Source organism: Lipomyces doorenjongii (assembly GCF_038497915.1).
Source record: "Lipomyces doorenjongii strain NRRL Y-27504 unplaced genomic scaffold V1508scaffold_1, whole genome shotgun sequence".
In the NCBI taxonomy this organism is placed as follows: Eukaryota; Fungi; Ascomycota; class Lipomycetes; order Lipomycetales; family Lipomycetaceae; genus Lipomyces; species Lipomyces doorenjongii.
Window position 1 is genome coordinate 286505 of NW_027118068.1, and position 25571 is coordinate 312075.

A 25571-nucleotide genomic window follows, 5' to 3' on the forward strand; every position below is an offset into this window, starting at 1 on the left:
GCAACGAGTCAGTGTTACTATAGCTGTTATTGACGGTCGACAGCTCGCCAACTCGGGTGGCCAGCCGAGGACTGGCGTAGGCAGACGTGGACCCATTATGTTTTGATGGCTACCCGTCAGTGTGCGATGATCTGATTCTCTGCATACAGTTTCATGCATATTAGGGCGGCGGGGGTGCAAATGCCGAGTGCCGCGTGCCGGAGAGCAAGCATTCAGAAGCAGGCTGCCCATGGAGACACTTTTTGTGTTATCAGGGAGACGATTACTTGGCTCACAGCCAATTAGTCAGGCGCGCTAATTGGTGTTAAAGTGCCTCTTTACACGCCAACTTCCGGTGTTCAACTTTGCTGATTTATCCGGTCGCGTAGACGACAGGAATCGTTCCAGCTCGCTTCGTTTGTTAACGAGCAGCAGCCGTTCAACGGTGGAAGTTGAGCGAGTGCTCCAGAAATGCAGGAAATGGACTCTGGTACTTGCTGACACCGCCTCGGGTGAGGCTCGGATTGCCCCCCCGTCGGCATTTCAAAATTATGCGCATGTTTTGATTGAGCTATGGTGGTAAATGTGCTGCTCATAGCGCATATGCGTCATTTTTGCACAGTGTGGTAAACATGGCGGCAACGGAAAATACCGGTAGGATGGGCAAAAGTATGGATCTAAGGACATGGGCAGGCCCTTAGCTAAACCTTGTGTGGTGTAGCGTTCAACCCTGCCATCTAAGCGACTCTTGTATACTACACCTGCTGCGGCGCGAACTGCGACTGCACCCTGTTCTGGTATTGGCACTGCCAAACGCATACACAGAAAACTGCAGAGTTGGTTTTCGTACTAATAGTACCAGGATACAGGAACGCAGTACACTGGCACATGCTGGCCAGGTACCGCCATCGAGCTGCAACCTGTTGCTCTCAAGTGCAGACCTGTGTCGCTCAATTGGTACCTACTTTGCCTGCTCCGCTGTTGCTGTGCTGTTTGGGCCACTCTCTTCTTCGTCCCGCCTGTGCTTCACGGCTTTTTGCTGCCTACCCTGCCGCTGCCGCTTGTACCCTCGCCCGGTCCCGCAGCTCCTTCTCATCACTCATCCTTTAGCGGATGTGTCTCTAGTCTCTTGCCACCATGACATCTGCTTCGGCGCCGGACTCGAATGCTAGCGATTATACTGTCCGCCCGGATCATGTCAAATCTGATATTGCGCCTTCCTTGCCCGGCAACGCGTCCCTCTACTTGCCAGCTTCCTTGGCCTCCGCTGCGTACGATCGGCAACAGCGCTCCCCAATCCTGATGACGAGCACCCAGCAGGCTCCCTCTCGGCGTCTCCTAGCCACGACCAACTCCAGCAGCATCGGCGGACACAGCATCGGCGGAATCATGCCTTCAATGCAATCTCAAACAGCGACACCTCATGCGTGCACCTTCAAGCTCGAGGTCGCTCAGCATCCTGTTCAGGCGAGGGCGTCAGGTTGGGGTTCTAGATCTGACACTAGACGCCCAGTTGATCCGCCGCCTGTTGTGAATCTGTATGTCTATCTTGACGGCGTTGACGTGTAAGTATCCACTGCCTCTGTCATTGGCATATGCCACCAGCTTATGTCGCATAGGACTTCATGTTGCAAGAACACATTCATACTCCAAGCGACCCTACACGCAGCCCATCCCGTTGCGCCATCGTTAACAAGTCCCACTACTCCGACAACGCCTCCACAGACAAGCAACTTGATTGGCACGACCATCACTTCGCTCAATTTCATGAAACAGCCTCCGCCCGGTCGCGCATACTTTTTATTTCCGGACCTGTCTGTGCGGCAGGAAGGCACTTACCGACTCCTGTTTTCAGTATTTGAAATAAGCGAGGATTCCGGGGCTGTATGGCGAGCGGAGGCAGTAAGCGACGTCTTGACAGTGTATAGTCCGAAAAAGTTTCCTGGTCTAGATGTGTCGAGTGCGCTGACACGTGAGATTGCCAGCCAAGGAGGCAAGGTGCGCATACGGCGCGAGGCAAGATTGCGTGGGCGGAGACCGTCGAGTGGTGTGACAGCAGTCAGTTTTGTGTCTGTGCCAACACGTCCTGTTACTGCTGATAGCAACGACAGTCTGCGAGTGCCATTGGGAAGCGTGTCCGTGATAAGTAAACAGATATTGCCGGATGGATATGTAGTTGGGGATGGCAAACGCAAGTTCGTGGATCCATCGAGAACAGTGGAGTCGCCGATGATATCGCCTGTGTCTGCCCCGACACAACAACCACAGCAACCACAGCACGAATATTCGTATCAGTCAACTACGTATGCACCATATACGTCCACAACCAACGTCACGAGTACTGCGACGTACTATCCTTACCAGACCTCTTCAGCATACAACATTTTCCCGCCGCCTATGAACACGCAGCAGACATATCTCCCCCCGCCACCATCATCGACCTGGGCTGTACCAAGGAACTTCTCACAACATGTTATACTGCCCCATATGTCCCAGGCACAGGGACAGGGACAGGTACCTCAGTACTCGTATACATCTGCACCGCAATACTCCATGGCGAATGCAATAGATCAGGCTACGGGCCAGCCTCGGTTCACGTATGTCGACGCAATGATGATACCATCGCAGCAACGGCCGGGCGACTACTCTACGTCAACTTTACCGTCGTCGTCCGGCACGGTATCTTCCACGGGTTCAGGTCCCACGGGGGGCACCTCACATCACCCGTCTATGTCATGGCCTAGTCGGGCAACGTCTGCGTCCGCACAGCAGTTGCCACTGTCAATGATACCGGGACAGCAAGCTGGCGTACCGATGATGCAACCACTGCCAGTCTCCATGCCGATGCAGGTCTCTGTCGGAACTCAAATGGCAATGATGCAGCAGCAACAGCAGCAGCCGCAACAGCAGGAACAGCAACAGCAACATCGACAACAACCACAACCACAACCACAACCGCCACCGCAACAGTCGCAGCGACAGCAACTGCAACATCAACAGCCGGTACCACCTATACCACAAAATCAGGCTGGCCAGCTCGGGCCTAATATCGGTATTGTAGGAGGGCAGTATTTGTATGATGATGGATTCGATGAGTAGACGTAATTATTTTTGTGTAATACTGTATATTAGGTCTTCGGTGTTTGGAGTATATGGTGTTTTGTTTACTGTTTCCGATACGTTCTGTTGTATAATATATTAGGATGCATTGATTGCGTAAATTCCGTTATAGGTTTGGGAGCTTGTAACGGTAGCATTTTTTATGTCACACGATACTTATTTATCTACTCCACTAAGTTATTTGTTATCATTGTGAAGAATTCTTGTGGTTTACATAGAGTTCTTAGTCCGCTCGGTATGTGTGTAATATGCTCGATTTTGTTAGTGTATAGTATAGTTTACGTATTGTATTTCAGATTTGGTTGTGTAGATACTGAAGGACCTTTACTGAGACAACCATTTTGGATAAAGCGGCTCATTGTAACATAGCGGAGTCTTAGATATCTAATCTGGGCATCCTACGATCCACATGGACACATGGCTGTCGTCATCAATCCATATTACAAGTCTACTCATCGGTGAGTAAAATGGAAACTCACTCAGTTTCAGTAAAAACATCCAAAAGCCGCAGCTAGCCCAGCCAAGCGTGCGGCGGGCTGCCTCGAATTCCCCCGCCATCCCACTCGAACGACGCGATAGTTCGTAACCAACGCATGTGGAACTGCTGCATGAGTACCATCGGATAAATCACTACTTTAACTGAAATCACGAAGCTGCTGATCTGGTGTGGCTCTTGCAGGGTAAGGGTCAGTTGTGGTGGGGTTCAAAATGTGTGCGAAAGTTGCATTTGATCGACTGGGATGATTGTCATTTACATTGACGATGTGGAAGGAATAGAGAGCTTACATTACGGTCGAGAGTATCGGTGCTTTGGAGTTCGGGATAGAGAATTGAGACAGATGGGACGTGTATACCCTGAGTTGATTCCGACAGCAGGATCTCCTACGGTCGAATGCCGTCGAATATTAATGTTGTTTTTGCTGTCCTCCTCCTCCTACTAGACTGCCGACAGCACGAGGTCCATGCCAGTACACTCCTCATCTCGATTAATAAATTGAACCTCCTCTAAACTGGTTCGGCCGTGCGAATGAAACAGCGACCGCAAGATCTCGAGTACAATCTCAGAAGGTGGACGAGCGTCTGGGATTGAACTGTGCTGCACACGGATTCCCGACCTCTCGATAGATTGGCGTACGAAGGCAGTTACGGAGTATTCAAACGACAATTCTACATTGTGCCCTTCGAGTGTAGATATTGACGCTCAGCTGGCTTGTATAAGGTCTGATTACTGGTCTCTTTATCAAAAAATTGGGGGTAATATGGTAATCGGATTGATCGCAGAGAACGAAGGAGCATGTGGCCCCCTTTTGGTTGTTGGAGCGCCGCATGATGCTGGAGTATGCAATTGGTCAAGATGAATGATATTCTCGGGACCGAAACGGTCTATTCAATATACGCCAACAAACCCAGATTGATATACCCGGAACAGGTATATTCGTCTACTTATGGTGACTAGTGTGGGATCTCCATTTCTCCGAGACATGCCAAGAGACCGATAACTCAGGGCAAGGAGACTAGTATTAAGTAAATGCACGGCAAAACTCGTCTTCACTAAAAACCGTCAATTTGATTCCAGAGGTACAAACATGATCTGAGCTCTACACACTACTGGAGCGTGAGTCTATATGATGCCCACGTGGCATTTCCACCACATTGTCACATCTTGCATGATAATTGCGACTTTCACTCAAATCCAATTATATTTCTTGGTATTGATATGCAGGTTTAGTGGCTTTAAAGTCTCGACGATGTCGCTCCTTGAGAATAAGACTGTCGTGTACAAGAAAGTGCCGGTGGGTTTGGTAAGTATGTCTTGCATTGCATGCATTAATCAAGTTTACATATGTTATCCTCGATGGGCTCGATTTACTAATCGGTAATATAGCCCACAGAAGAGAATCTTGAGATTGTCACCAGCAAGGTATCGTCTTCCGCACCTGATGGCGGTTTGCTGATTCAGGTTCTTTATGTATCGTTGGATCCCTTCCTCCGCGGCCGCATGCGAGATCCTAGTATCAGGTCCTACAGGCCAGCGTACTCAACCGGCGAGATTCTCAGTAACTTCGGCATAGGCCGCGTTATTGATTCTTCCGCGCCTGAATTCGCAAAGGGCGATATTGTGAAGTCGAACATCACCCAATTCACAACGTATCAGGCTGTGCCGAAGGAGTGTCGGCAGTTTTTCAACAAGGTCGAGAACCCGAATGGATTCCCGTTGACTTACTTTCTTGGTGTGCTCGGAATGCCGGGATTGACAGCCTATTACTCCTTCTACAAGATCGGCGAACCAAAGAAAGGCGAGACTATCCTCATATCCGCGGCCTCAGGTGCAGTCGGTCAACTCGTCGGCCAACTCGCCAAGCACGAAGGCCTTCGTGTCATCGGCTCTGTTGGATCAGATGAAAAAGTTAAGTATCTAAAGGATGAACTTGAATTCGACGAGGCTTGGAACTACAAGGAGATTTCGCCTGTAGTGGCCATTGCCAAGCACATACCTGAAGGCATTGACATCTATTTTGACAATGTCGGCGGCGAACTCCTTGATGCAGCGTTGGCAGGCATGAGTAACTACGGTCGTATCATCGCGTGCGGACAAATATCTCAGTACAATATCTCCAACCCAGAAGATCGGTATGGCATCAAGAACACAATGATGATTGTGGCAAAGCGATTGAAATTCCAGGGCTTTATCATCCTCGACATTTATGATGGGGAAGCGGGGACTGTGGCTGAGTTCGAGGAGACCGTGTCCAAGCTGTTGAAGGACGGCGGCTTTATTTACAAGGAGGACGTGATTGACGGCATTGAAAACACGTTGGATGGGTTTGTTGCTATGTTGACCGGTAAGAATTTTGGCAAGGTCTCTGTAAAGGTGTCTGCATAATTTGCTGCACAGAGGTCAGAGGATAGGTATAGTGTATATTTGTAAAAGTCCTGGGATTGTGATGACTTATTATATGATTGAATATGGATTAAAATATGTGTTTGTGACAATTTTAAAACAGAAGTGTTCTGAAAGACAAATAATCACTGTCCTGAAGCCGCACAGAGGGCGGCTTGCGACTTTGTTCACGTTGACACGTCCGAACTCGATTTTGCTCGCGATCGGAAAGACTGGCTTTTATATCTCTGCAGACAAAGTATACAGAAATATTAACTGTTTAAATGCTCTCGTCAGATAATTATGAAATGCGGATGTGTAGGTAAATACTGCAGCAACTGTGACTGCTTGGTGGCATCGGGATTTACAGGAATTTTCTTGCACTACCGCCGTTTTCCAATGGAATGTCACCAGAAATTGAGCAAGACACCGATTTGCAATTATTGTTTTATGATTAACTAGTAGTAATGGTAGACTGGTAGTAACAGTAAGCTACTCAGCACAAAGACGCAACAAGCTGGAATGTAGGTATCGCTCCAAGGGACCAAAGAAATCTAAAATTACGACTTCGAAATTCACCGTCAGAAAAATCTGCAAACCTTAATATTACTGCTATCTCGACGACTGGAAAGCGGCAAGAGCGAACGCGCTCGAAGCCAGAAAGGAATAAAGAGGCGCCACCCATCGAACTCGGGCCAGGCACAGCCCTAGCCCACGGCAATGGATCCACTTCATCATTGCCGACCACCACTGCGAAGTCTGGTGCAAGTACTTGCTCTATTAGATTGCTTTCTCCGCAGAATCAGACTGATTCGTCGTTGTTGCCATTGTCAGTTGCACAGGAGTAGACAGCGTCGGCATAGTTTCGCTACCTCTTTACAAGGCAGTACGCGGAGAATTGGTATATAAGTCACCGATAGGCAGTGACTACAATATATATAGACTTCCTCATCACATACTGGGTGACCAAGGTTGTCGACCGGTGACATGGACACAGTCAATGGGTGTCCGATAAAGAACGAGGTCGACCTCGAGCTGGTACAATGGATAGCTAGGGCGACGGGTTCGTGCATGTACGGTGAAATGGGCGCACTATCCTATATATTGGGTACGCTGAAATCTAGAGTGATTAGTTAGCAAAGCTGATAAGTATAGGTTACCTGTCGCTGTTTGCGTGGCTTTGGGCGCAGCTGCCGCAGGTTATAAAGAATTATAGAAATCACTCTGTCGAGGGTCTGAGTTGGCTGTTTTTGTTCAACTGGTTTCTCGGTGACGCCACGAACTTGATAGGCTGTCTATTGACACGACAAGTACGTTCTTTTATCAATATATGATAGCAAAAAGGTTTTAACTCTGCTTAGCTGCCATTCCAAACTTTTCTGGCGATGTACTATCTCACAATAGATGTCATATTATGTTGCCAATACTTTTATTACACGAAGCTGAAGTCGGAGACCTACTACGTCTTGCTGTCACCGCCTGAGGGTGGCACTCCAACCTCATCGCATTCGTCACACACTATCCGTAGCAACGGCCGGAGGCGAGCAAATGTCATGCTTTCGCTGTCCGCTATGGTCGCCATAGCAGGAGCGATGGTCACGCCGCCGACTCCTTACCCGCTCGCAGGCTTACCGCCAGCAATGTCAACTGACGACGGCATGATTTCCGTAATGGGAGGCAAATTCAATGGGTTCCGACGTTGGTTCAAGCTGAACGACCGCGAATCCGTCGGTCGCGTGTTTGCGTGGGCTTGCACTATTATGTACCTTACATCTCGAATGCCTCAAATTTACACCAACTTTGTGCGTCAATCCACCAGTGGTCTGTCGGTATTGCTCTTCATTGCGGCGTTCTGCGGAAATTTACTCTATACATTGTCTATTGTCTCCAGTGCCGCCACATTAGATGGCGGGGAGCGTGCAGATTTCTTGTGGGAGGAATTACCGTATCTCCTCGGATCTGCCGGCACAGTTGGATTCGACTTTACAATCTTCTTGCAATGGATCTATTACGGCGAAGGCAAGCTTTTCTTCCACAACTTGTACTATGGCCGAAAGTCTTGGGAAATAGCTGATAGTAGCGATGATGCGGATGCGCAAAGCTTGGTGGATGAGGACGAGTATTGTGCAGCCAGCAGCAGCAGTAGTAGCGCAAGCAGTGGAAGCAGCCAGACGGTCAGCAGCAACCACCCGCCTGGCGAAGAACGGGAGATGTACTGAAACTTGCACAGACTTCATTTTCATGACATGGGATTGTTGCTCCGAGCATTTTATGTAATATTGCGAACATTCGGCTATGCTTATATTTGCGTCTCATCTTACGGATTCCTTAGTACATATACAGTGTTGCGGTGCTGCTGACGTTCACATCTCTCGGGTGGATACGTATATAGAGTTTGGGAAAGGACCATGTATATTATAGAATATGATTATCACTTACTTTTTACAAAATACAATCAGTATCTAATATCTACTTCGAGGGTTCGAAACTCTACCCCTCGTTGTCCCCTTCTAGCTCCTCCATGTCTTCTTCATCCATCTCCTTGAGTACAGCATCTGTGATCGGGACAGAGTCATTATCTTCAGGGAATCCCTTCGCGGTGAGGTAATCAAACAAATGCACATCGCCTTTGAAGTTGTCGATAAACCCAAAGAATCCATAGAATATGTTCTCATTGGCCTCTTCGGCGTAAATCTTGTCGTAGATATACTTCATCTTAAACTGCTCCATCTTGTCATTGTAGGCGTCAAACGACACCGCATCACGACCGAATGACTTTAGTCGCTCATTGAAATTAGTGTACACCGGGCGCTCAAGAAGTAATCCCAGTGCAGGCGCTTTCGGGATGTTAACCTTTCGACGGTTGAACGCCTCGTTAATTCGATCAAGGGGCGCACCAGTGCGGACAACTTGCGCGGCCATGCCAATCATCTTGCGTATCTGGTGCAGCATAAACGACTGGCCGTGGATCTTGATCGAAATCCACTCCGTGCCTTCAATGATCTTGGGATCACTTGTGACTAAAGACTTCATATACCGCCGCGAACTGGGATCATTAAAATCTTTGCCGATAGTAAAGTTATGGAAGTTATGCGGTCCTTCGTATTTCTTCATGGCCAGGCGAACCAAGTCTAGTCGCTCCGCTGAGATTCTGTACGCTCGTCTTGCCGCATTCTCAATCGCTCTAATTTGCTTGAACTTGCTAAACTGATTGTCGGAAAGGTTCAGGAACGTTTTGAGAGATCCCTCGTCTCTGGGTCTCTTCTGGTTCAAGGCTTGTTCTTCGAGTGCTTCCGCATACGCTACTCGAATTTCATCCTCATTGATGCCAGCGGCTTTTACTTGATGCGCCACGTCGGCCCAGAACCTTGCACCCTCCGGATCATCCCGAGTAACGCCAGGATACATGTCCGCCATTTCATTAATCTGCTTTGCTAGGGCTGAGCCGGGCTTTGGCGGGAGAAAAGAATAACTCGGGATCAAGTACTCGTAAATCCTCGAATCGCAGTGTTTCCGACATTCAAATCCCTTCGTGGTTCGGGAGTATCCCCATAGTCGAATCTGGTCGGGCAAACGCGAGTTGACCTTCTCGACAATATCCGGATCCTCAATAATCAACTTCAAAGATATAACATTCCCAGCAGCATGGACACCCTTATCCGTTCTTGCGGCACGCATGAAAGCGGATTTTTTTGGGTCGTTGGAATTGTCTTCCGATATTGCGCCTGCTTTAACAAAGGCGTTGAAAATGTCGCCTTCGATCGTCCTTTGGGGAGGATTGATTTGCATCCCGTGGTATCCAGTACCGCAGTAACCTACCATGCATGCGACTTTCCGCTTCGGTTGGCGCTCCTTTGCTTCACCATCTTCCTCATCATCTTTGCGATCACGGGGAAGTTGTCGTACGGGCATAGAATTTCCATGATTTTGGCGTTTACTGTAATTCTCCCTAGTAGGCATTAACATCAGCTCAAGTCATACGTTATTTATAGATATAAACCGAGTTCACCTTCGCACCTTCTTTGAGTCCCCGCGATCTCGTTTACGCTGCTGACTGTTGCTCGCTGCTGGAGTCCCATCGGCAGGAGGAGCCACCTCGGGGCCAGCAGCGCCAGGGATTGTCGAAGAAAGGTCATCGTTCTGAGACACTGAAGGTTCACTTGTCTGCCCTTCTGCCGACATTGGAATTTTACTACTTGGCTAAACTGTATTGTCGGTCGCCTCAAAGTATCGACTGTGATAAATGCGGATGAAAAGTGTGTCTGCCAGGAAATTTTCGAACAGTTGAGCCGCACGAGTGAAATTTTGCAACCCGCCCCAGTCTTCTGCTAATTTCCGTCCTTTCACAATTACAATCTTGTTTTTGTGGTCATACAGAGAATTGGACGGGTTCTGAGATATAATGAGGCCATTGACCGAGGACGAAACGAAGACGGTGTTCGAAAAGCTTGCAAACTATATCGGGCGGAACATTACACACCTAATTAACCGACCTGATGATCCACACTGTTTCCGGCTGCAGAAAGATCGAGTGTACTACGTTAGGTAGGCTTGACATTCCTACTCACAGTATGTTGCATGCTAATAATTATCCTAGAGAGAGTGTCATGCGCTTCGCGACATCAGTCGGACGTCCCGAGCTTATGTCTCTAGGCATCTGTCTAGGTAAATTCACCAAGACAGGAAAATTTAGATTACATATTACGTCGCTCGAATTCCTTGCGCAGTACGCGCGTTATAAGATATGGATCAAGCCGAATGGTGAAATGTCGTACCTCTATGGAAACAACGTGCTGAAAGCACATGTTGGGAAAATGAGCGATGATATTCCTGAACATTCTGGCGTTATCGTCTTTGCTATGAACGATATTCCCATGGTAGGTTTTGCATTATGGTGACTAAAGATTGAGAGTCTGATGTTAGATTTCAGGGATTTGGCGTTACGGCGAAGTCAACCGCAGACGCAAGACGACTGGACCCTACTGGTATTGTGGCATTCAGACAAAGCGACATTGGAGAATATCTGAGAGAAGAGGACACTCTTTTCACATAATGGTCAACATATATTGCTTACACACGGATGGTCAAATGTTATGGTTTGGGTTAGGAAAAAGTCTTCTTTTTAACACGTTATTTTCTTGCATAATAGTAGAATGCTGGTAATCCATCGCATTCGATTAAGTGGTTCCCGTAAATGCTTCAGTCTCATTGAACATATGCCATAGTCTACATCAATCATACAAAATGGACATCTACAGTCGCCAAGCTTTATGCCTTTGATTCAATCAATAACTTCTCTGCCTCTTTGTACCGGCCCTGAGATTCGTAAAGCTGCACTGCAACGGCCACGAGACCAGGATAACTTGGTACCCCTGACGCGAGGATCTGCTCCACAACCTGCGCAGCGTGATCCACGTTCTTCTTCTCCATAAGCATCTGTATACAGGCCAAACCCAATCCGATATTCGACGGCTCCCTCGAAAACTTCTTTAATAACCGGTCCAGGATGTTCTTGTTGGAGTATTTGCCCCCAGTACTGAACGGATCTAGGACAGGGGGGCGGAAATTTAGCAAGCGAACGCCCTGATCCTCAGGGAATTCCTCCAAATGCCGCTTTATGCCTTTCTTGACTACGGCTTCTTTGCCGACCTGATACTCGACTGCCAGTCGATTCTTTTGCAATAGACGTCGTTGGAAGTTGATGTATGCTGATTCCGAAGCCTTCGTTTGCACAATTGAATCTAGAAGTCTCAGATTAATATGAGGATTCGCGTTGTCGTATCCCGGGACATTTGCCAGGTACAGAAGGTTGTGGACAATCAGATCCTTTATAAGAGGCTCCGAGATCCTAGTGTCTGTCAATCCAAGCCTCGTCAGGAATAAAAATGTGCTACGGCGTCACTTACGATGATGAGTCAAAACCAGACAATATCTCAGCAGCTTCGCCCTTCTCTCCGAGTAGAATATGAACATATGCAGCTTGAATCAATATCGGATAAAGTTCGTCTTGCAATTCCTTCTCTGAAAGCCCGTCAACAGCTTGTGCCAACTCTTTCGCTTGCTTTAGAAGGGACAACGCATCGCCGTACTGCCTGTCCCCAATTTTCAATGATGCCATATTAAATGCTTGTTCGTGCGAGACTACGGTCGTGTTCGGTGCTGGCGCTGAGGCGATGTTCCACCATCGCTGCTGCGTTTGTATAGCAAGAACATTGACTAGTACGTCGTGATCCTCACCCTCAACCTACACAACCACCTCGATTAGTCCTTCCTAAATCAACCGTTAGGGCACGATGCATACTTACCAAATATGAACCTTTGGACAATTCATCATATGTCTCCTTCGCATCAGCGAAATTTTCCAATCGATATGCCTAATACCAGGTCAATACGAAAGCCCCAAACGCACTCCAAATAACGTACAATCTGTGCCTTCAAGTGCAACAGTCCCCTATGCTCTGTAACACTGCTCTCTCCACTCCTGATTGCACTCTCAGTCAAATCCATTGCAACCTCAAGCTTTCCAAGTCTATACAAACAGTATGCGCGCTCCAATGCCAACTCACACGGTTTCAATTCGTCGTCCCCGAAGACTTCCAGAGCCTCTGAATATCGATCTAGCTTAATCAAAGCAACTTGTTTTGCCGTCTTGGCTTTGATGTCAGTAGAATCTTGACGTAGGAGCCTGTTAGCGAGATCGAGCACGAAAGTATGTTCGTCGTTCTGTGCATGGACTGCCAACTTCTCGAGCAGCTCTTGCAAAGACGCGGTGTTCTTTTTTGGCATTGCTGACTGATTCTATAATGTCGAGATGTCTGTAGAGTGGGCAAGTCGATATATGTCTGGTCAGAACAGCATATTCCGGCCTCGGCTCAAAGGTGAACAGAATTCTAATACAATCAGTATGTTATTTTGGCCTGCGTTTGCGGAAGCAAGGTAAGGTTTCTACCTTCTGCGAGCCGCCAAAACCCCCCAGGTCAACGATTGACACATAAACCAATTCCAAAAATTTTCCAGAAGCTCGCGACTCTATACCGATCACGAAAACACCGTCTCTATGGTGTACTTCTCCAGGGCGATATATTTTGGGTGTCGGGAAGGTTATGGAATTTTGTTTAATTCTCTACTGCCGACTCGGATACCATGGCAATCCACACGCGGATATGCGAGAAATACACCACGCAAAAGCTCCTCCAAGCGGACGAAGTACGAAAGGAGCAAGAAATACGTGAAACACGCACAGCCGGCGCGCATGATTCTATCGAAGAGTGTTATTGCCCCGTCCGATGCGCAGCGGTCACGATGGAATCACAATGATTTTCGAAGACAGAAAGCGGTCGTGAAGCAGTTTACAGAGCGACAACAATCGACCCCGTATCTAATTGGACCACCCAATGCAGGTGGATTTTCCGTGCTCAAGAACGTTGAATATGAGGATCGTTTACCATTAAATGCTACTGTTGCTCGTTTGAGCTCCTTTGAATCGCTACGGTTGTTACCCGTTGTGCGGAATGCATTATATGCACGCGCGTTGCGGCAGGTTGACGAAAAACGACCTTCGGCGATCCAGGCGCTTGCGATCCAGAAGATGATGAGACTCCCACCGCCTACCGTTCGATTGGCGCAACAAGGACTATTGGCAAAGGAGAATGAGACAGATGAGGAGTATTATGAACGGAGGCGATATCGAAAGAACTTGCACAAAATGAAAGTCAAATTAAAGTCATATCTGCTTGCTGCAGAGACTGGTTCGGGAAAGACTCTTGCGTATTTGCTTCCACTTTTCAGTATGCTCAAGGAAGAAGAATTGCAGAATGCACCGGCAGTATGGGACTTGGCGGAAATGCCGTATATCAGATCAATTATCCTGGTACCGACCGCAGAATTGGTTCAGCAAGTTTTGGTACAGGTTAAGGATATGTGCCACGACATCAAGCTAGCTTCTGCCGGTCTGTCGCAGGAATCTACGAAGGGAGTCGCCGACCGCATTCGCAAGAAGCAGATAGATATTTTAGTGGCGACACCCGTCCCACTTCTCAAGTTGATTCATCGAACTAATTGGAACATTCTTGATGATTGCCGAAAGATTATAGTCGATGAAGCCGATAGTCTCATGGATCGGTCTTTCAAAGACGAAACCCAGGAGATCCTCGACACACCACCAAGACTGGAAACTTTAGTGTTCTGCTCTGCAACAATTCCGAAGACATTCGACAGAACACTTGCTCAGAAGTATCCAAATATGGAGCGCATCGTTGCACCGCATCTCCACCAGATTCCTCGTCGTATCACGTTCTCAACTGTAGACACTGCTGCCAAACCATTCTTTAACGATAAGCGGAAGGCATTGGCTGAGACTCTATATAATCTTGACCGAAGTGATACTGACCCTGGTAAAGTCAAGCGCATTGTCGTTTTCGTGAATTACCGCGAGAGCGTCTCGGATATCGTTGAGTATCTCAATGGCTTGAAGATTCCTACCGTCGGTCTCACAAGGGACAATTCATTGGAGGAGCGATCATCGTTGATGCGGGAATTTATCAGACCTACACCGCTTCTGAAGGATGCTAAGGATCTCAACCTTGTTACTGGAAGTGTGAAGACGTTACGAGTGCTGGTCACCACAGATATTTTCTCCAGAGGCATAGACATGCAGTCAGTTCGAACGATTATTTTGTATGATGTTCCGTTCTCTTCTATCGATCTTATACACAGAGCAGGACGAACTGGTAGAATGGGCAGACGAGGTAGAGTTATTTTATTGGCAACAAAGAGTGAACTGCGACCGTGGCTACGTGGCTTGGCGACTACGATTAATAAGGGCTATGCATTGGTTTAAATGACATGAATAGGGTCGGGTACATATTCGGCGTTCCGCGTTCCTTTCGTCTAGACATCTTGTACATATTTAATCTACCAAAGGGTTTGGACCATCCATATAGGAAAATTTGTAATCATTTCTGTGGTTGTTCTTTCGTGAGCACTGACAGTTTTGTTCTATTATTTATCCGATGCAACTTCATCCGCAGGTTTAGCTTATGGCTTCGTATCTGTCGGATTATACGAACTCGGAAGATTGAACTTGTATTTAACAAGAGGCCTAAAGTTCAGCTGGTGGACTTCTCGATAGTCTCCTAGCCTTACTGTGGCTCCGACATTTTTTTAATTTAGCTTATACTTTAATATTCGACCTTGACTGGAATTACTAGAGTGAAATTGAAATTTACTACCCGTAAGTGTATTGAGAATGTATATCAACCATTATTGTCAACTCACAGCGCATCATCGTTGCATTTATGGTCCGCATGCCGTATGTTCACTTGAATTTCAACGTGATGGAACAGCCCTTTGACGGGTCAGATGCGGCTCACAAGGGGTTGAGGCACACACTCCACTGATAACGGGAAAAAGTCCAAACAAAATATTGAATTGTTCTTGCTATCCGAAGCTTAGTTAAATCAACAGCCACTACTACATAAATATCACTCGACTATAGAGGATTGTCAACTAGTATACTATTGCGTTGGTTCAGATAGTAACAGCGTCGCAGACGGGGGTCCAACGCGTGTTTACGCATCGTTCCCTTAAATTACAGCACAATAATGTTCTCCCGACTAACCCAAAACGTCAAACAAGCATGGAATAAAACTGTTCAGGAATTTCATGAATTTGAAGCACAACAGGATGCAAAACGACAAGATAGACGCCATGCACTACAAGCCCGCGCGCGTCGTAATGTGAGACTGCAAAGGCTTGTAATTTCTCCTCCTTTATCAGCTGCTGGCATATCCAGTCGTGACAATGGAGCTATCAACTTTGAGAATGTCGCTATTGATAATGAGAAGACTGTCGATGGCGAGGAGAGGAAAAAGAGACGCAAATTTAACAATGGTGGATCAGCTACAACCTCCATAGAAAAATTTCATCAGCCTCGTGCCCGCTCAACACTACGCAACACGTCTCCGAAAATCAGATTAGCAGCAAATATACAGGAACACGAGGACAATTTACCGAGAGTAGCATCGCGTGAGACAACCAGAGACACGGCTTCAAGTGCTAACAGTCCTCGTCCGGTCCGGCAATCTTTAAGCTCAACGAGATCTGCTTGTATGTCGTCCGGAACGCTGCCAACAGCTAATCTGGATACTGACAACGCAGCTGTGGAAAGGATGTTGCGAAAAAAAATTGTACACCTGGAGCGAGAGCTACGAGAATCTCGAGAGTTGATTCAGAGGTTGCATGAGCAATTGGGAGAACAAGATGATTACATTCGGGCTATGGAATTCGAAAAGAGTCGTGTTGAAGATAGTCGGGACGACGGACGAAGTGAGGGAGATAATGATGCTCACTATGATATTGAATACGGCTATGACATTGCAGAAAACGTGACTAATCGCCATTATACCCAGCAAAGACAAGAGAAAAGTTCACCCAGCGTAAAATCGTCTAAACGGGACGTCGTAGAAGCTGTCGATGATAACTTGTTTGAGCAAATGTCGCCGGTGCCATTAGCTGATTTGATCGCGCAGGACGCAGAATGAATAAAAGGGTCTTGTAGGTTAAACGTACGCCAGTAGATGAGTCGTTGGGTACTAGTTGTCTAGCCGATGTCGCTAATGTCTATGGAGTTTAATATAATTTTATGTTTGATTGATTACAAATTAATGGCAATTACGAACATTTGCACAGTTGCACAGCGAGGATATTTTAATTCCATTGTGTTGGCCGAGCACTTAAAAAGGTTCAAGATAAAGTTCGCACCTTTCCGTCCCTGCCCCTGCATCCGCTGCCTTCTAACTCCTGAAGCGTGTAAACAGGGCCCACATTGCCGAGGCACAACCCGCGAAGTCCCTCGGTGAAAGTTATTAAAACGTTTACCGCGACTCCCAGATCGTAGACTCAACAAGAACTGACATTTTTTTGTATTTCTCTTATTACTGAATCGCCACAATCGACGAATGTGGAGCTTGTCGACACTATTCTCGGTCTTCTCGGTGCTGTTCTGGGTAGTCAACACAAAAAATATCCCTCTGGCTTGGTAAGTGACAGCATATTCATGCTTTACATTGCAGTCATAAGTGCGTTGCCACATCGTTGGATATCCGTACTGACACTCGACGCTTCTATTTAGGCACGGCAGGTTTTACAGATCACTCGTATACTTCTTATGGATCAACAAAAACACGCCCGCGGTTGAAGCAGACGTCTTCCGCACCCGGGTTTGGACCAGCCGTTCACCCGCTATGGAATGCGACCTAAACGGTCACAAGTCCAACTCCACATACTTCTCCGACCTTGATATTGCGCGTACAGATCTCATGGTCGACGTCTTCAAGAATATGCTCCTCAACACCAAGAAAGAGAGCGGCATATGGCCCTACATTCCTCTTGGCGCGGTCGTCTCCATTTTCCGAAGGGAGATTAAGCCGTTTGTCAAGTATAATATCAAGAGCAAAATCATTTCATGGGATGAGAAGTGGCTGTTCGTTGTCAGCAGATTTGAACTTGCCGGAAGCACAAACACTTGCGCAATTTCGTTATCCAAATATATATTCAAACTCGGTCGCAAGACCATTACTCCGCAGGACGCTCTTAAGCAATGCGGACTCTGGTCACCTGAAGTCGAAGCCAAAGCCTACAATGGAAGGAAGAAAGTGCAGGGACTTATGGACTTGGATCGGCTGGAAGAGGAAGAATTTTAGATTCTAGGCATGAGATCTCTACATGTCGGTTTGGAGGCATGTGCGTATGAGAGTATACGATGTGCAGTAGATTTTTTTGAATTTAATACGGCGTTTATTATGAGGATGTATTCTAAAATATCAATAAATTTATACAGATGCACCATACAGAAGGCTCTTGGAGTGTCGGAATCTCGGTTTAATAAGTATGGTTTCGATTAACAGCAGTTTCTTCATGTACGAGCTCGCTGTGACTCTACTAATTATCCACAACACAAGCAATCGAAGAACTCTATAAATTACAACTGTATCAATAACCAACTATCAATTGCTTTCCCAATCCAAATCCGATTCAATGCATACACACAAATACACTCCATCAAATATATCTAGCTCAAATATCGATCCAAACTCTCACCTAAAATACCTTCAATAACAGGGACCAAATCATTTCTGACCTCTGTTTCAACATTCTCGTCGTCGTCCTCAAGCAACTCGGCGACGATAGGCACCAGCTGCGGTAACATGCTCAGCCATTCCTCACCTAATCGTTCATAAATCGCCTTCAGTGTCTTCACCGCCGTGATCTTAACATCTGAAGCTGTGGAATCGGCGTTCAATCTAGCGGTCTTGGCGATGCGCTTGGGGTCTAGCACCTCCGCGTCAGAGTCTTCCTTGGCATCTTGCAAATCAGCCATTATATCATCTTCGTCGTCGAGGTCTCTCATGTAGCTCAATATAGACTTATTTATCCTCTTGTAATGGTCTTCGGAAGAGCATGAAACCGCGAAAGCCACAATTGCCTGCTGTAGAAGAGCGCTAGAATGTAAGCCAAGAGCAAGTTGGGCCAATAAAGAGTCAGCAATCTTGTCGAACCGCACTGGTGCTTGCCAAAATTCTGCTTCAATGTTAGCATATAGAATGATAGTGATATCTCGTGAATTAGTTGTACCTGCTTGATCATTAGAGAATGCGGCTATCAAACTACCAATGACTGAATCCCAGAGTTCCCGATCAAATTTCGTCTTGCCAGTGACAAAGCCGACCAAAAGATCGGCGGTGAACTCTACAATGTATCCATAGTAGCTCGTGACAATAGACTAAATTTGTAAGTACTATTATTGCAATGTCAGCTTGCACTTCTACTTACCTTCAAAGATCCGAAAAGACGCTCGGAAAATTTATAGATAACAAGCAATCTATTTCGACGCTCAGTCAAAGAACCCACCGCAGCTTCGGTGGCCCATTTCGCGGCTCGTACGAACAGTGGTCTGAAGACCTTGTCATTCAGCTTTAATACCACTTGCATTGCAATCTCTATAATCTCCGTTTCCAGATTGTCGATAATCGCCTTTCCCTGTTCCCCCAGAATGTTGCGGGAATTAAATGCACACAGCAAGAAATCGAATAATTTGCTGGCATCCGACATAATAGCTTTGCGCGTTCCCCGCTCGATGACTTGTGTGGTGGTAAACAGATAAAGCTTGATTATCGCGTAATCCGACCTGGCTATGACATCGTCCCAGTTGAAAATGAGAGACGCGATTAGTGGCTTGGTCTGCATCTTCGCAATCACATTCTCCAGCAAAACAGCTCTAGCATCCCCGATCGATTGGCCCTCCGCAAAAGCGTCCTGAGCGTCAGTAGAAGCTGACAAGAACACGAGACCAAGGATCTTGGTGAGGTAGCTTCCCATAAATGTTGGAATACGCTTAATAAGCGAGTCGATAGCCGCAAAGACGGCGATACCCACCAATTCCTGACCGTTAGTAATCGCCTTCTCCAGGATGTCCAAGATAATAGGAACCACCCGTGGAAGATATCCCAACAGTCTAGCACCCAACGCCGTGCACAACGTACTCAAGCAGACCAAACCTGAAACCGCTGTGTTCTCATCGGTGCACCGAATACCTCTGTCGTCCAGAACCAGTTCCAGAATTTCTCCCACGAAGGCGTCTGGCTCTACAGCAGCGAACTTGCTTCCAAGAGTTTCAATAGCCTGCAGGCCCAGCTTCATGAGTTCTATATCTTCAATATCTGCATTGGAAATAGCAGCACCAACAGATGGCAAAATTTTCAATCCGGAATTCTTGGCGATATTATCATTCACTGTACCTTCATGCTCAAACTTGGCTCTAATAAGCATAAGTCCGCGTCGAACAGTAGGAGGATCATCTAGTCGCGAAATCAATGTCTCGAGAACTGTAACAAAATCCTGAATTGAAAGCAAGTTGAGAACCGCATCCAATGAATCATATGCTTCAGTCTGATACTGTTGATACTTCTCCTCAGATGTCGTATCGATAATAGATAGTAATTTCTCAATACAGCCACCAATTGACGCTTGGAATGCGTCAATATCGGAATGAGAAATTGCTGTACCTGTTGCTCTAAAAATCTCAACCATCTCAGAGCGGAGCGATGGGCCGGAAACCATAACTCGAAAAAATCGTAGAAGATCAAGCTTGAACGAAAGAAGTTTGTCAGAACTCAACCCAGTAACGTCGTCCAAATAAGCATTAGTCTCATTTGCCACCGATAGGTCGAATGGAATGTCAATGACGAGGCTAAGGTATCGTCGTGCTGCCTCAATACGCTCATTAACGGTGAACCCTCTCAAGTAAACTTCAATGAAGTCTTCAAGCCCTTGAGCCTCGCTAATTTTGCTTCTCGACACAGCATCCCAGTGACGCTTGCCTAACAAACGTAATACGAGATATAGACTGTCAAGCGAACCCAAGATCTTTACAAGTGTAGTGAAAAGCTTTACTCGTCGGTGGTACGGGATATGAGGGAAGGCATTCACGAAACTCAGTAACAGCTCCACAGTGCCAAACGCAATTCCGTCACCACTGTTAGTCGACTGGGCTAGGGCAGGAATAACTTGCGAAATAGTCTGTTGAATAACGTGGGCAGAAAACTCATCGTCCTGACGGATCGTATTCGCGCCCATAAATGTAAATATAGGCATAACACTGTGAAGGACAAGTTCAGGCGACAACTTAGCGAGCGCTGATACCAACAAAAGGAATTTATTCTGAACTTGAGGAGATGTCGAGCTTCGGATACAGCTAACTATGATGTCGATGCGAACGGAGTTGGAGTCGAGTTGCGAATTCTACCCATCTGTTAACTAGGAACATCCATAGCCAATCAATATACTGACATCCATGGTCTTTATAATTGGTAGCAAGCAATCCACCAACACTTGCTGCGTATATTGAACCGGCAATGAGCTATCGGTTTTCAATAAGAGCAACTCTCCCAAAATATCAAAAAGCTGCTTCAGTAGTGGAACATGCTTCTGAGGCTGGTTTCGCTCTAGCAAATCCAACGTCAAAGTCAGCCTTCTCAGATTTGCATGAATAGACTGCCAAGCGGCGCCTGACTGCTGATATTGTGAAGTACTACTTCTCCGTCGTCTCTTTGATAGCTGCTGAGGTTCGTCTCTTTGTTGTGTGCCAAGCTTCGAATCGTTCATAATAGCCGAAAAGATTTCCGTTGACAGCGAGAGTTGATTCAGGATTTCGAGGGCCGCAAATTGTGCCTAAAACAAATTAGTATCTGTAAGAAAGCAAGACATAAGAGTAAATATTACATTGTTATCCAAAGCCAAGTCCACAAGTGTTCTGACTACGGAGAGTTGGGTGTCATTTTTCCAGTTATCGAACAGCTCAGCGATCCTCTCACCCGCAGCATACGACAGTCCAGGAACGTCAGTCTTGATGGAGTCCTCCAGGAACTTTGCTCCATCGCGATCGCTGCCAACCACTACCTTCATGATGGTTCGCTCAAAAACAGCGGATGGAACTCTCTCCCTCTCAAGGCTCTCGATAAGAGACTTTCTCCGCTTGATCCAAGTCCCCAGTAAAGGTGTGCACAGTACGTAGAGTGAAATCGGAGTCTTCTTAGCAGCAATCACCATCGAAAGAATACAATATTTTATTCTGAAAAATGGTGAGCCGGTAATATGACTGCACAAGAATGCAAGCACCGATGTCTTGAAACCAAATTCTTTCTTCCTCTTTTCATTGCTGATAGCAACAGAACTGTCGACTAAGTTGCCAATAAGCGATTTGATGTAGTCACGGTCCAGCACTGCTTCTTCGGATCTCGTACCAATGTGTTCTTTCAATAACGCGCGAAGGTCTTTGTAGCCGAGCCACTTGAGTTGATCTGTCTCCGAACTAGCACCATACAATGACTCAAGTCCCCAAATCTGTGGTGACTTCGGAGAATTCTCATACCGAAAAGAGAGGACAGTAATGCACTGAGCAGCTGCCCTACGTACCTTCTCGGAAGAATCTGTCAGAGCAACAAGGAGATAGATAATAGTAGCTTGCAAGTCGACCGTCTCCGACAGATTCTGCACCAATGTGCCGAAAAAATGAAGGGCAGCCACACGAGCGAGTACAGGGTATGATCCAGTCCACATTCGCAACAGGAATGACAAGCTCAATCCAGACTCGGATGGGAACAGATTCTCATTTTTAATAAGCAAAGACAGGACCTCCTTCTTCTCTGCAAGGCCCTGTAGATAAATCTCGGCTAAAGCTTCGAATTCCTTTGTCGCTGTTGGCGCCAAGAAGGATGTATGCTGTGGCTTCCGAGCCGTGCTTATCCGCTGCTCAAATGTTTCTTTAAGCGGCGAACAAATTTCCGACAAGATATCGCCCGAATGAGGCGCTGGTCTCGCCGGTTGGAGAGTCGTCTTTAACTTCAACTCCATTTCGTCGACATCCATGTTCAGCTGTTGCATGGCATCGAAGAAAACGTCCTGCAAAGCTGAATCTTCAATGCACTTATTCAAAATCTCTCCAAGTGCACTTTGAGTCTCACCGCTAGCATCCGAGCTATGGGCGATCTTGAGAACAGCGTGCGCAACAGCAGATTTCTGAGAGACAGAGAGCGACTGCTCAGCAAGAAGATTAAATACCCGTTCAAGGTTGGAATGGTCGTATTCGAGGATCGCGAGAATGTATGCAACAATGAATTTATCGATCTTAACCTTCTTTTTAATTTCCACCAGGTCTTGAGAAAGTGATTCGATGGTCTCAACAGCTTTCCAAACGCCATTATCGAGAGGCACATATTTGCCATCCGGTAAGTCGTAGAACTGAAGTGTTTGGGTTAACGCGGCCAAACCAGTCTTCGACGACTTCCTGGTCCAGTTAAGTGCGATACCCTTAGCGAGCGCGTCTGATACGTCATTGCCGAGTCTGCATTGCGAGACGAGAACAACGACTATCATGTACCCTGCTGTCTGTGCCTCCGGCGATTTGCGCGCAGTGATTACAGTCGATAGATGTGGAAGCGTTCGCTCAGCAATGGTTTCCTCAATAATTTTCGCTTCTTTCATGGACAGGATGGCCGAAATCGTAGTCGATGTCCAGAATGATAGCAATGCGTGATAATCGCGATGGGCATTGATATGAGTAATTATGTGCTCGGAAATAAGACTGAATAACTCTGCATCGCGCGACAATGCTCTAGTCAGTAAATTTCGAGGCGGAGTGGTCGCTGTGGTCTTGGAGTTGGACAAAAATGAGAAAAGTGGCGGGAGTGGAAGTGAGATGGTGTCCAAGACTCTGGAGAAAATTGGATGACTATAGTACGGCAAGAATGTCAACAGAAAAATCTCCGCATTCAACTCGTTGATTCTATACAGTATTAGCGCTTAGGTCCAGTATATACCAGGTTAATTACTGACTTGAATCGTCGCACTAGCCATTCTAGAGCTTGAATTGCCGGTTGCAGCAAAGCCCGGGGACCAAGGAGCGCCAAAAAGTTCTCGACTGCCCTGTCCAAAGCAGCATTCTGTTCCCGTGTCTGTGACGGCCAGGTTAGCATAATTGTACGTTTATACAAAGATTTCATTGTTACGTACCTGAACGTATCTATCAATCGAGATACTGGTCTCAGAAAACAAACTCTTCTCAAACGTCCGAAAGCGATGATCGATAGATTCAAGATCCTGCAGTCCCTTTAATGCAACCAAATATATACTATCTAAATCCTGAGTAACAGCATCTTTGGGATCGTAGATCAACGAAACTGCGTGCGATTTCTGTCGTTTCTTGCGATCAAGTGTCGAGGCGGTAACAGCATTCGCTTTGATCAACGATAGCTGTCTCCCCAAAGAAGACGCCATTATGGAATTTATAGACACTTAGATATCCGGAGGAACACGCTCTACAACAGAAACTTATAAAATACAGCGTTAAGCCGAAAGAATTAAAATATGATCTGCATACAACAAGGCCTTGCTGAATATTTGCTGTTTGGATCGAGCACGAAGACGCAAGAAATTTTTTTGTAGACCCCTGAATTTTTACTCCCAATTTCAGATTCCGCCAAACTTTCGTAGGTTTACGAAGTACGACCCCTTCCGCTTATGGAAGTCCGAATTGTACTTGATTACACGTTCCACAGGAATACGTTAGGCTGTCAATATACTACACGCAATGATTATTTTTCGTCAAGCAGAGGCTTAACGGTGTCAGCCGATAAAGGAGAACGACGATAAACTAACGTGATAGGATAATCATATAGAGATTCTAGAACTTAATAGTCGTCAATTCACATACAAGAGCTATATAGCCTTTTCTGAATGCATAGTTCATATAATATGATCACTTCCCAATAAATTACAAGACAGTTTTAATTTTACATGTAGAGAAACACTTTTCCTTTTAATAAACGAATCCCAAAACTTTTCCAGCAACATGCTTTCTTCGCGCTTCCTCGTGATCCAAAATACCAGCAGAGGTTGTAAGAATGATGAAACCGAACTGACGGGAAGGTAAGAGGTTCGTCACCCACTTCTCGATATCGCCAATGCGGACATTGAATCGTGGGGAGATGACACCACACTTGTTTAATCTTCCGTTCAACTGAACAACAATTTTTCCTGATCGGTGGTCGTCGACCTCCTCAAATTCTCCAATGTAGCCTATTGCATACTGTTAGTCATATTGCAAGCCCAAACGTATTGGGAGGTGGAGCCCAGGAGGGCTAGCGACATGAGAGTGATAATGGCAGGTAAGATTGTCGGAGAGAAGTAAACGCGAAACAAGATCAAAAAACAAGCCGGCGTGTAAGAAGCATCTCTTCAAACCCTCGAAAGTCAAATTTTCGAACGAGTTTCAATCTTCCGGGACATTAAAAGACGAAGACAGACGGGAGCATGCAGTGCAATTCGTCCAGTTATCACCCGGGTTGGAAATATCCATTTTATCATCTCCAAATCGCCCTGCCAAAGTCGCACCTACCCCCCACCGTGACATTGCATAAAACCAAACATACCGTGCTTCTGCATAACAGTCAAGAACTTGACAATGACCTTGCTAGAAGGCCGAATGAGAACTTGTCTCTTGCCTGTCTTCTCGGCATTATTGATAGCGTTGAGTGCGTCATTAAGAACAGAGGCACGAGTCATTTTGAATTATATGATCTGCATTAGACTGCTATTAGCACCGCGCTTATTGAGTGTCCTTGTTATTAAGCAAGTCGATAGTGAAGGATTCAAAAAGCGCTCTGGACATGGAGCAGTGCCGTATCAAATCAGGTCCATAGGACCTTGATCAGAGGGCAACTGCAGGTCCAATACCCCGCCAGCATCATTCCTCTTCTCTATCTCATTCTATTGTAAATAAAACCTGAATATTATCCACATACCTTAAGTGACGGTTACTGGACGACGATTGCTGACACGAAAGAGTAACTTGAATGACAGCAGGAGTTTGGAACTCTCAAAGTTAGGCCAACGCAAATTGGCAACGAGAGCGACATGACAAAACACAGTCACGTCCACGAAGTGCGAGGCAAACCCTACATACTCAGCCCTCACACAAATAAACTAAGTTCTCAGCGGCCCCGTTACAGCTTCTGAGCCGCACCCTCCAACTGTG

General features: G+C 46.5%; 11 protein-coding genes across 11 annotated transcripts; 7 read left to right on the forward strand and 4 right to left on the reverse strand.

Annotated features, from left to right (window-relative positions):
• Positions 1 to 1116: 1116 nt before the first annotated feature.
• Positions 1117 to 3078, forward strand: V1508DRAFT_429491 (velvet factor-domain-containing protein; the record flags this gene model as incomplete). Its single annotated transcript, XM_066941887.1, has 2 exons — positions 1117 to 1544; positions 1599 to 3078. 2 exons carry the CDS (start codon positions 1117 to 1119, stop codon positions 3076 to 3078), a joined length of 1908 nt encoding a protein of 635 aa, XP_066799013.1.
• A 1769-nt stretch (positions 3079 to 4847) lies between these two features.
• Positions 4848 to 5983, forward strand: V1508DRAFT_429492 (uncharacterized protein; the record flags this gene model as incomplete). The annotated part of the gene is made up of 2 exons (XM_066941888.1): positions 4848 to 4901; positions 4985 to 5983. The coding sequence occupies 2 exons, from the start codon at positions 4848 to 4850 to the stop codon at positions 5981 to 5983; spliced, it is 1053 nt and encodes a 350-aa protein (XP_066799014.1).
• A 665-nt stretch (positions 5984 to 6648) lies between these two features.
• Positions 6649 to 8440, forward strand: V1508DRAFT_407638 (PQ loop repeat-domain-containing protein). Its single transcript, XM_066938891.1, has 3 exons — positions 6649 to 7088; positions 7136 to 7290; positions 7342 to 8440. The coding sequence occupies exons 1-3, from the start codon at positions 6968 to 6970 to the stop codon at positions 8197 to 8199; spliced, it is 1134 nt and encodes a 377-aa protein (XP_066799015.1). The 5' UTR covers positions 6649 to 6967; the 3' UTR covers positions 8200 to 8440.
• On the reverse strand, positions 8313 to 10266 carry V1508DRAFT_407640 (pseudouridine synthase). Its single transcript, XM_066938892.1, has 2 exons — positions 9990 to 10266; positions 8313 to 9929 (listed from the first exon to the last, which is right to left on the reverse strand). The coding sequence occupies exons 1-2, from the start codon at positions 10160 to 10162 to the stop codon at positions 8471 to 8473; spliced, it is 1632 nt and encodes a 543-aa protein (XP_066799016.1). The 5' UTR covers positions 10163 to 10266; the 3' UTR covers positions 8313 to 8470.
• On the forward strand, positions 10101 to 11237 carry V1508DRAFT_407641 (uncharacterized protein). Its single transcript, XM_066938893.1, has 3 exons — positions 10101 to 10525; positions 10578 to 10857; positions 10911 to 11237. Exons 1-3 carry the CDS (start codon positions 10383 to 10385, stop codon positions 11031 to 11033), a joined length of 546 nt encoding a protein of 181 aa, XP_066799017.1. The 5' UTR covers positions 10101 to 10382; the 3' UTR covers positions 11034 to 11237.
• On the reverse strand, positions 11064 to 12904 carry V1508DRAFT_452920 (uncharacterized protein). Its single transcript, XM_066942525.1, has 4 exons — positions 12404 to 12904; positions 12286 to 12354; positions 11887 to 12224; positions 11064 to 11828 (listed from the first exon to the last, which is right to left on the reverse strand). The coding sequence occupies exons 1-4, from the start codon at positions 12764 to 12766 to the stop codon at positions 11249 to 11251; spliced, it is 1350 nt and encodes a 449-aa protein (XP_066799018.1). The 5' UTR covers positions 12767 to 12904; the 3' UTR covers positions 11064 to 11248.
• A 60-nt stretch (positions 12905 to 12964) lies between these two features.
• Positions 12965 to 15261, forward strand: V1508DRAFT_407645 (P-loop containing nucleoside triphosphate hydrolase protein). The gene has a single exon (XM_066938894.1). It carries the CDS (start codon positions 13038 to 13040, stop codon positions 14817 to 14819), a length of 1782 nt encoding a protein of 593 aa, XP_066799019.1. The 5' UTR covers positions 12965 to 13037; the 3' UTR covers positions 14820 to 15261.
• Positions 15262 to 15399: 138 nt separating this feature from the next.
• On the forward strand, positions 15400 to 16652 carry V1508DRAFT_407646 (uncharacterized protein). Its single transcript, XM_066938895.1, has one exon. It carries the CDS (start codon positions 15583 to 15585, stop codon positions 16519 to 16521), a length of 939 nt encoding a protein of 312 aa, XP_066799020.1. The 5' UTR covers positions 15400 to 15582; the 3' UTR covers positions 16522 to 16652.
• Positions 16653 to 16813: 161 nt separating this feature from the next.
• V1508DRAFT_452923 (uncharacterized protein) lies at positions 16814 to 17826 on the forward strand. Its single transcript, XM_066942526.1, has 2 exons — positions 16814 to 17018; positions 17112 to 17826. The coding sequence occupies exons 1-2, from the start codon at positions 16939 to 16941 to the stop codon at positions 17680 to 17682; spliced, it is 651 nt and encodes a 216-aa protein (XP_066799021.1). The 5' UTR covers positions 16814 to 16938; the 3' UTR covers positions 17683 to 17826.
• Positions 17772 to 23950, reverse strand: V1508DRAFT_378726 (uncharacterized protein). Its single transcript, XM_066937635.1, has 7 exons — positions 23549 to 23950; positions 23372 to 23490; positions 21260 to 23321; positions 20828 to 21208; positions 18812 to 20779; positions 18614 to 18761; positions 17772 to 18559 (listed from the first exon to the last, which is right to left on the reverse strand). The coding sequence occupies exons 1-7, from the start codon at positions 23810 to 23812 to the stop codon at positions 18051 to 18053; spliced, it is 5451 nt and encodes a 1816-aa protein (XP_066799022.1). The 5' UTR covers positions 23813 to 23950; the 3' UTR covers positions 17772 to 18050.
• A 238-nt stretch (positions 23951 to 24188) lies between these two features.
• On the reverse strand, positions 24189 to 25394 carry V1508DRAFT_407652 (40S ribosomal protein uS8). The gene is made up of 3 exons (XM_066938896.1): positions 25339 to 25394; positions 24967 to 25114; positions 24189 to 24613 (listed from the first exon to the last, which is right to left on the reverse strand). Exons 2-3 carry the CDS (start codon positions 25097 to 25099, stop codon positions 24354 to 24356), a joined length of 393 nt encoding a protein of 130 aa, XP_066799023.1. The 5' UTR covers positions 25100 to 25114; positions 25339 to 25394; the 3' UTR covers positions 24189 to 24353.
• Between the last annotated feature and the right edge of the window lie 177 nt (positions 25395 to 25571).

Excerpts from the sequence above, each read along its gene's own strand:
- V1508DRAFT_407638 (XM_066938891.1), top strand. The coding sequence starts at position 6,968 with ATGGACACAGTCAATGGGTGTCCGATAAAGAACGAGGTCGACCTCGAG. Across the intron at positions 7,089-7,135 it reads CGCACTATCCTATATATTGG|GTTACCTGTCGCTGTTTGCG; the intron begins GTACGCTGAAAT and ends TGATAAGTATAG. Across the intron at positions 7,291-7,341 it reads GCTGTCTATTGACACGACAA|CTGCCATTCCAAACTTTTCT; the intron begins GTACGTTCTTTT and ends AACTCTGCTTAG.
- V1508DRAFT_407640 (XM_066938892.1), bottom strand. The coding sequence starts at position 10,162 with ATGTCGGCAGAAGGGCAGACAAGTGAACCTTCAGTGTCTCAGAACGAT. Across the intron at positions 9,930-9,989 it reads GACTCAAAGAAGGTGCGAAG|GGAGAATTACAGTAAACGCC; the intron begins GTGAACTCGGTT and ends AATGCCTACTAG.
- V1508DRAFT_407641 (XM_066938893.1), top strand. The coding sequence starts at position 10,383 with ATGAGGCCATTGACCGAGGACGAAACGAAGACGGTGTTCGAAAAGCTT. Across the intron at positions 10,526-10,577 it reads GATCGAGTGTACTACGTTAG|AGAGAGTGTCATGCGCTTCG; the intron begins GTAGGCTTGACA and ends TAATTATCCTAG. Across the intron at positions 10,858-10,910 it reads CTATGAACGATATTCCCATG|GGATTTGGCGTTACGGCGAA; the intron begins GTAGGTTTTGCA and ends GTTAGATTTCAG.
- V1508DRAFT_452920 (XM_066942525.1), bottom strand. The coding sequence starts at position 12,766 with ATGCCAAAAAAGAACACCGCGTCTTTGCAAGAGCTGCTCGAGAAGTTG. Across the intron at positions 12,355-12,403 it reads TGCACTTGAAGGCACAGATT|GCATATCGATTGGAAAATTT; the intron begins GTACGTTATTTG and ends ACCTGGTATTAG. Across the intron at positions 12,225-12,285 it reads TGTCCAAAGGTTCATATTTG|GTTGAGGGTGAGGATCACGA; the intron begins GTAAGTATGCAT and ends GTGGTTGTGTAG.
- V1508DRAFT_407645 (XM_066938894.1), top strand. The coding sequence starts at position 13,038 with ATGGTGTACTTCTCCAGGGCGATATATTTTGGGTGTCGGGAAGGTTAT.
- V1508DRAFT_407646 (XM_066938895.1), top strand. The coding sequence starts at position 15,583 with ATGTTCTCCCGACTAACCCAAAACGTCAAACAAGCATGGAATAAAACT.
- V1508DRAFT_452923 (XM_066942526.1), top strand. The coding sequence starts at position 16,939 with ATGTGGAGCTTGTCGACACTATTCTCGGTCTTCTCGGTGCTGTTCTGG. Across the intron at positions 17,019-17,111 it reads AAAAATATCCCTCTGGCTTG|GCACGGCAGGTTTTACAGAT; the intron begins GTAAGTGACAGC and ends GCTTCTATTTAG.
- V1508DRAFT_378726 (XM_066937635.1), bottom strand. The coding sequence starts at position 23,812 with ATGGCGTCTTCTTTGGGGAGACAGCTATCGTTGATCAAAGCGAATGCT. Across the intron at positions 21,209-21,259 it reads ACTTGGCTTTGGATAACAAT|GCACAATTTGCGGCCCTCGA; the intron begins GTAATATTTACT and ends AATTTGTTTTAG. Across the intron at positions 20,780-20,827 it reads CAATTATAAAGACCATGGAT|AATTCGCAACTCGACTCCAA; the intron begins GTCAGTATATTG and ends ACAGATGGGTAG.
- V1508DRAFT_407652 (XM_066938896.1), bottom strand. The coding sequence starts at position 25,099 with ATGACTCGTGCCTCTGTTCTTAATGACGCACTCAACGCTATCAATAAT. Across the intron at positions 24,614-24,966 it reads GACTGTTATGCAGAAGCACG|GCTACATTGGAGAATTTGAG; the intron begins GTATGTTTGGTT and ends AGTATGCAATAG.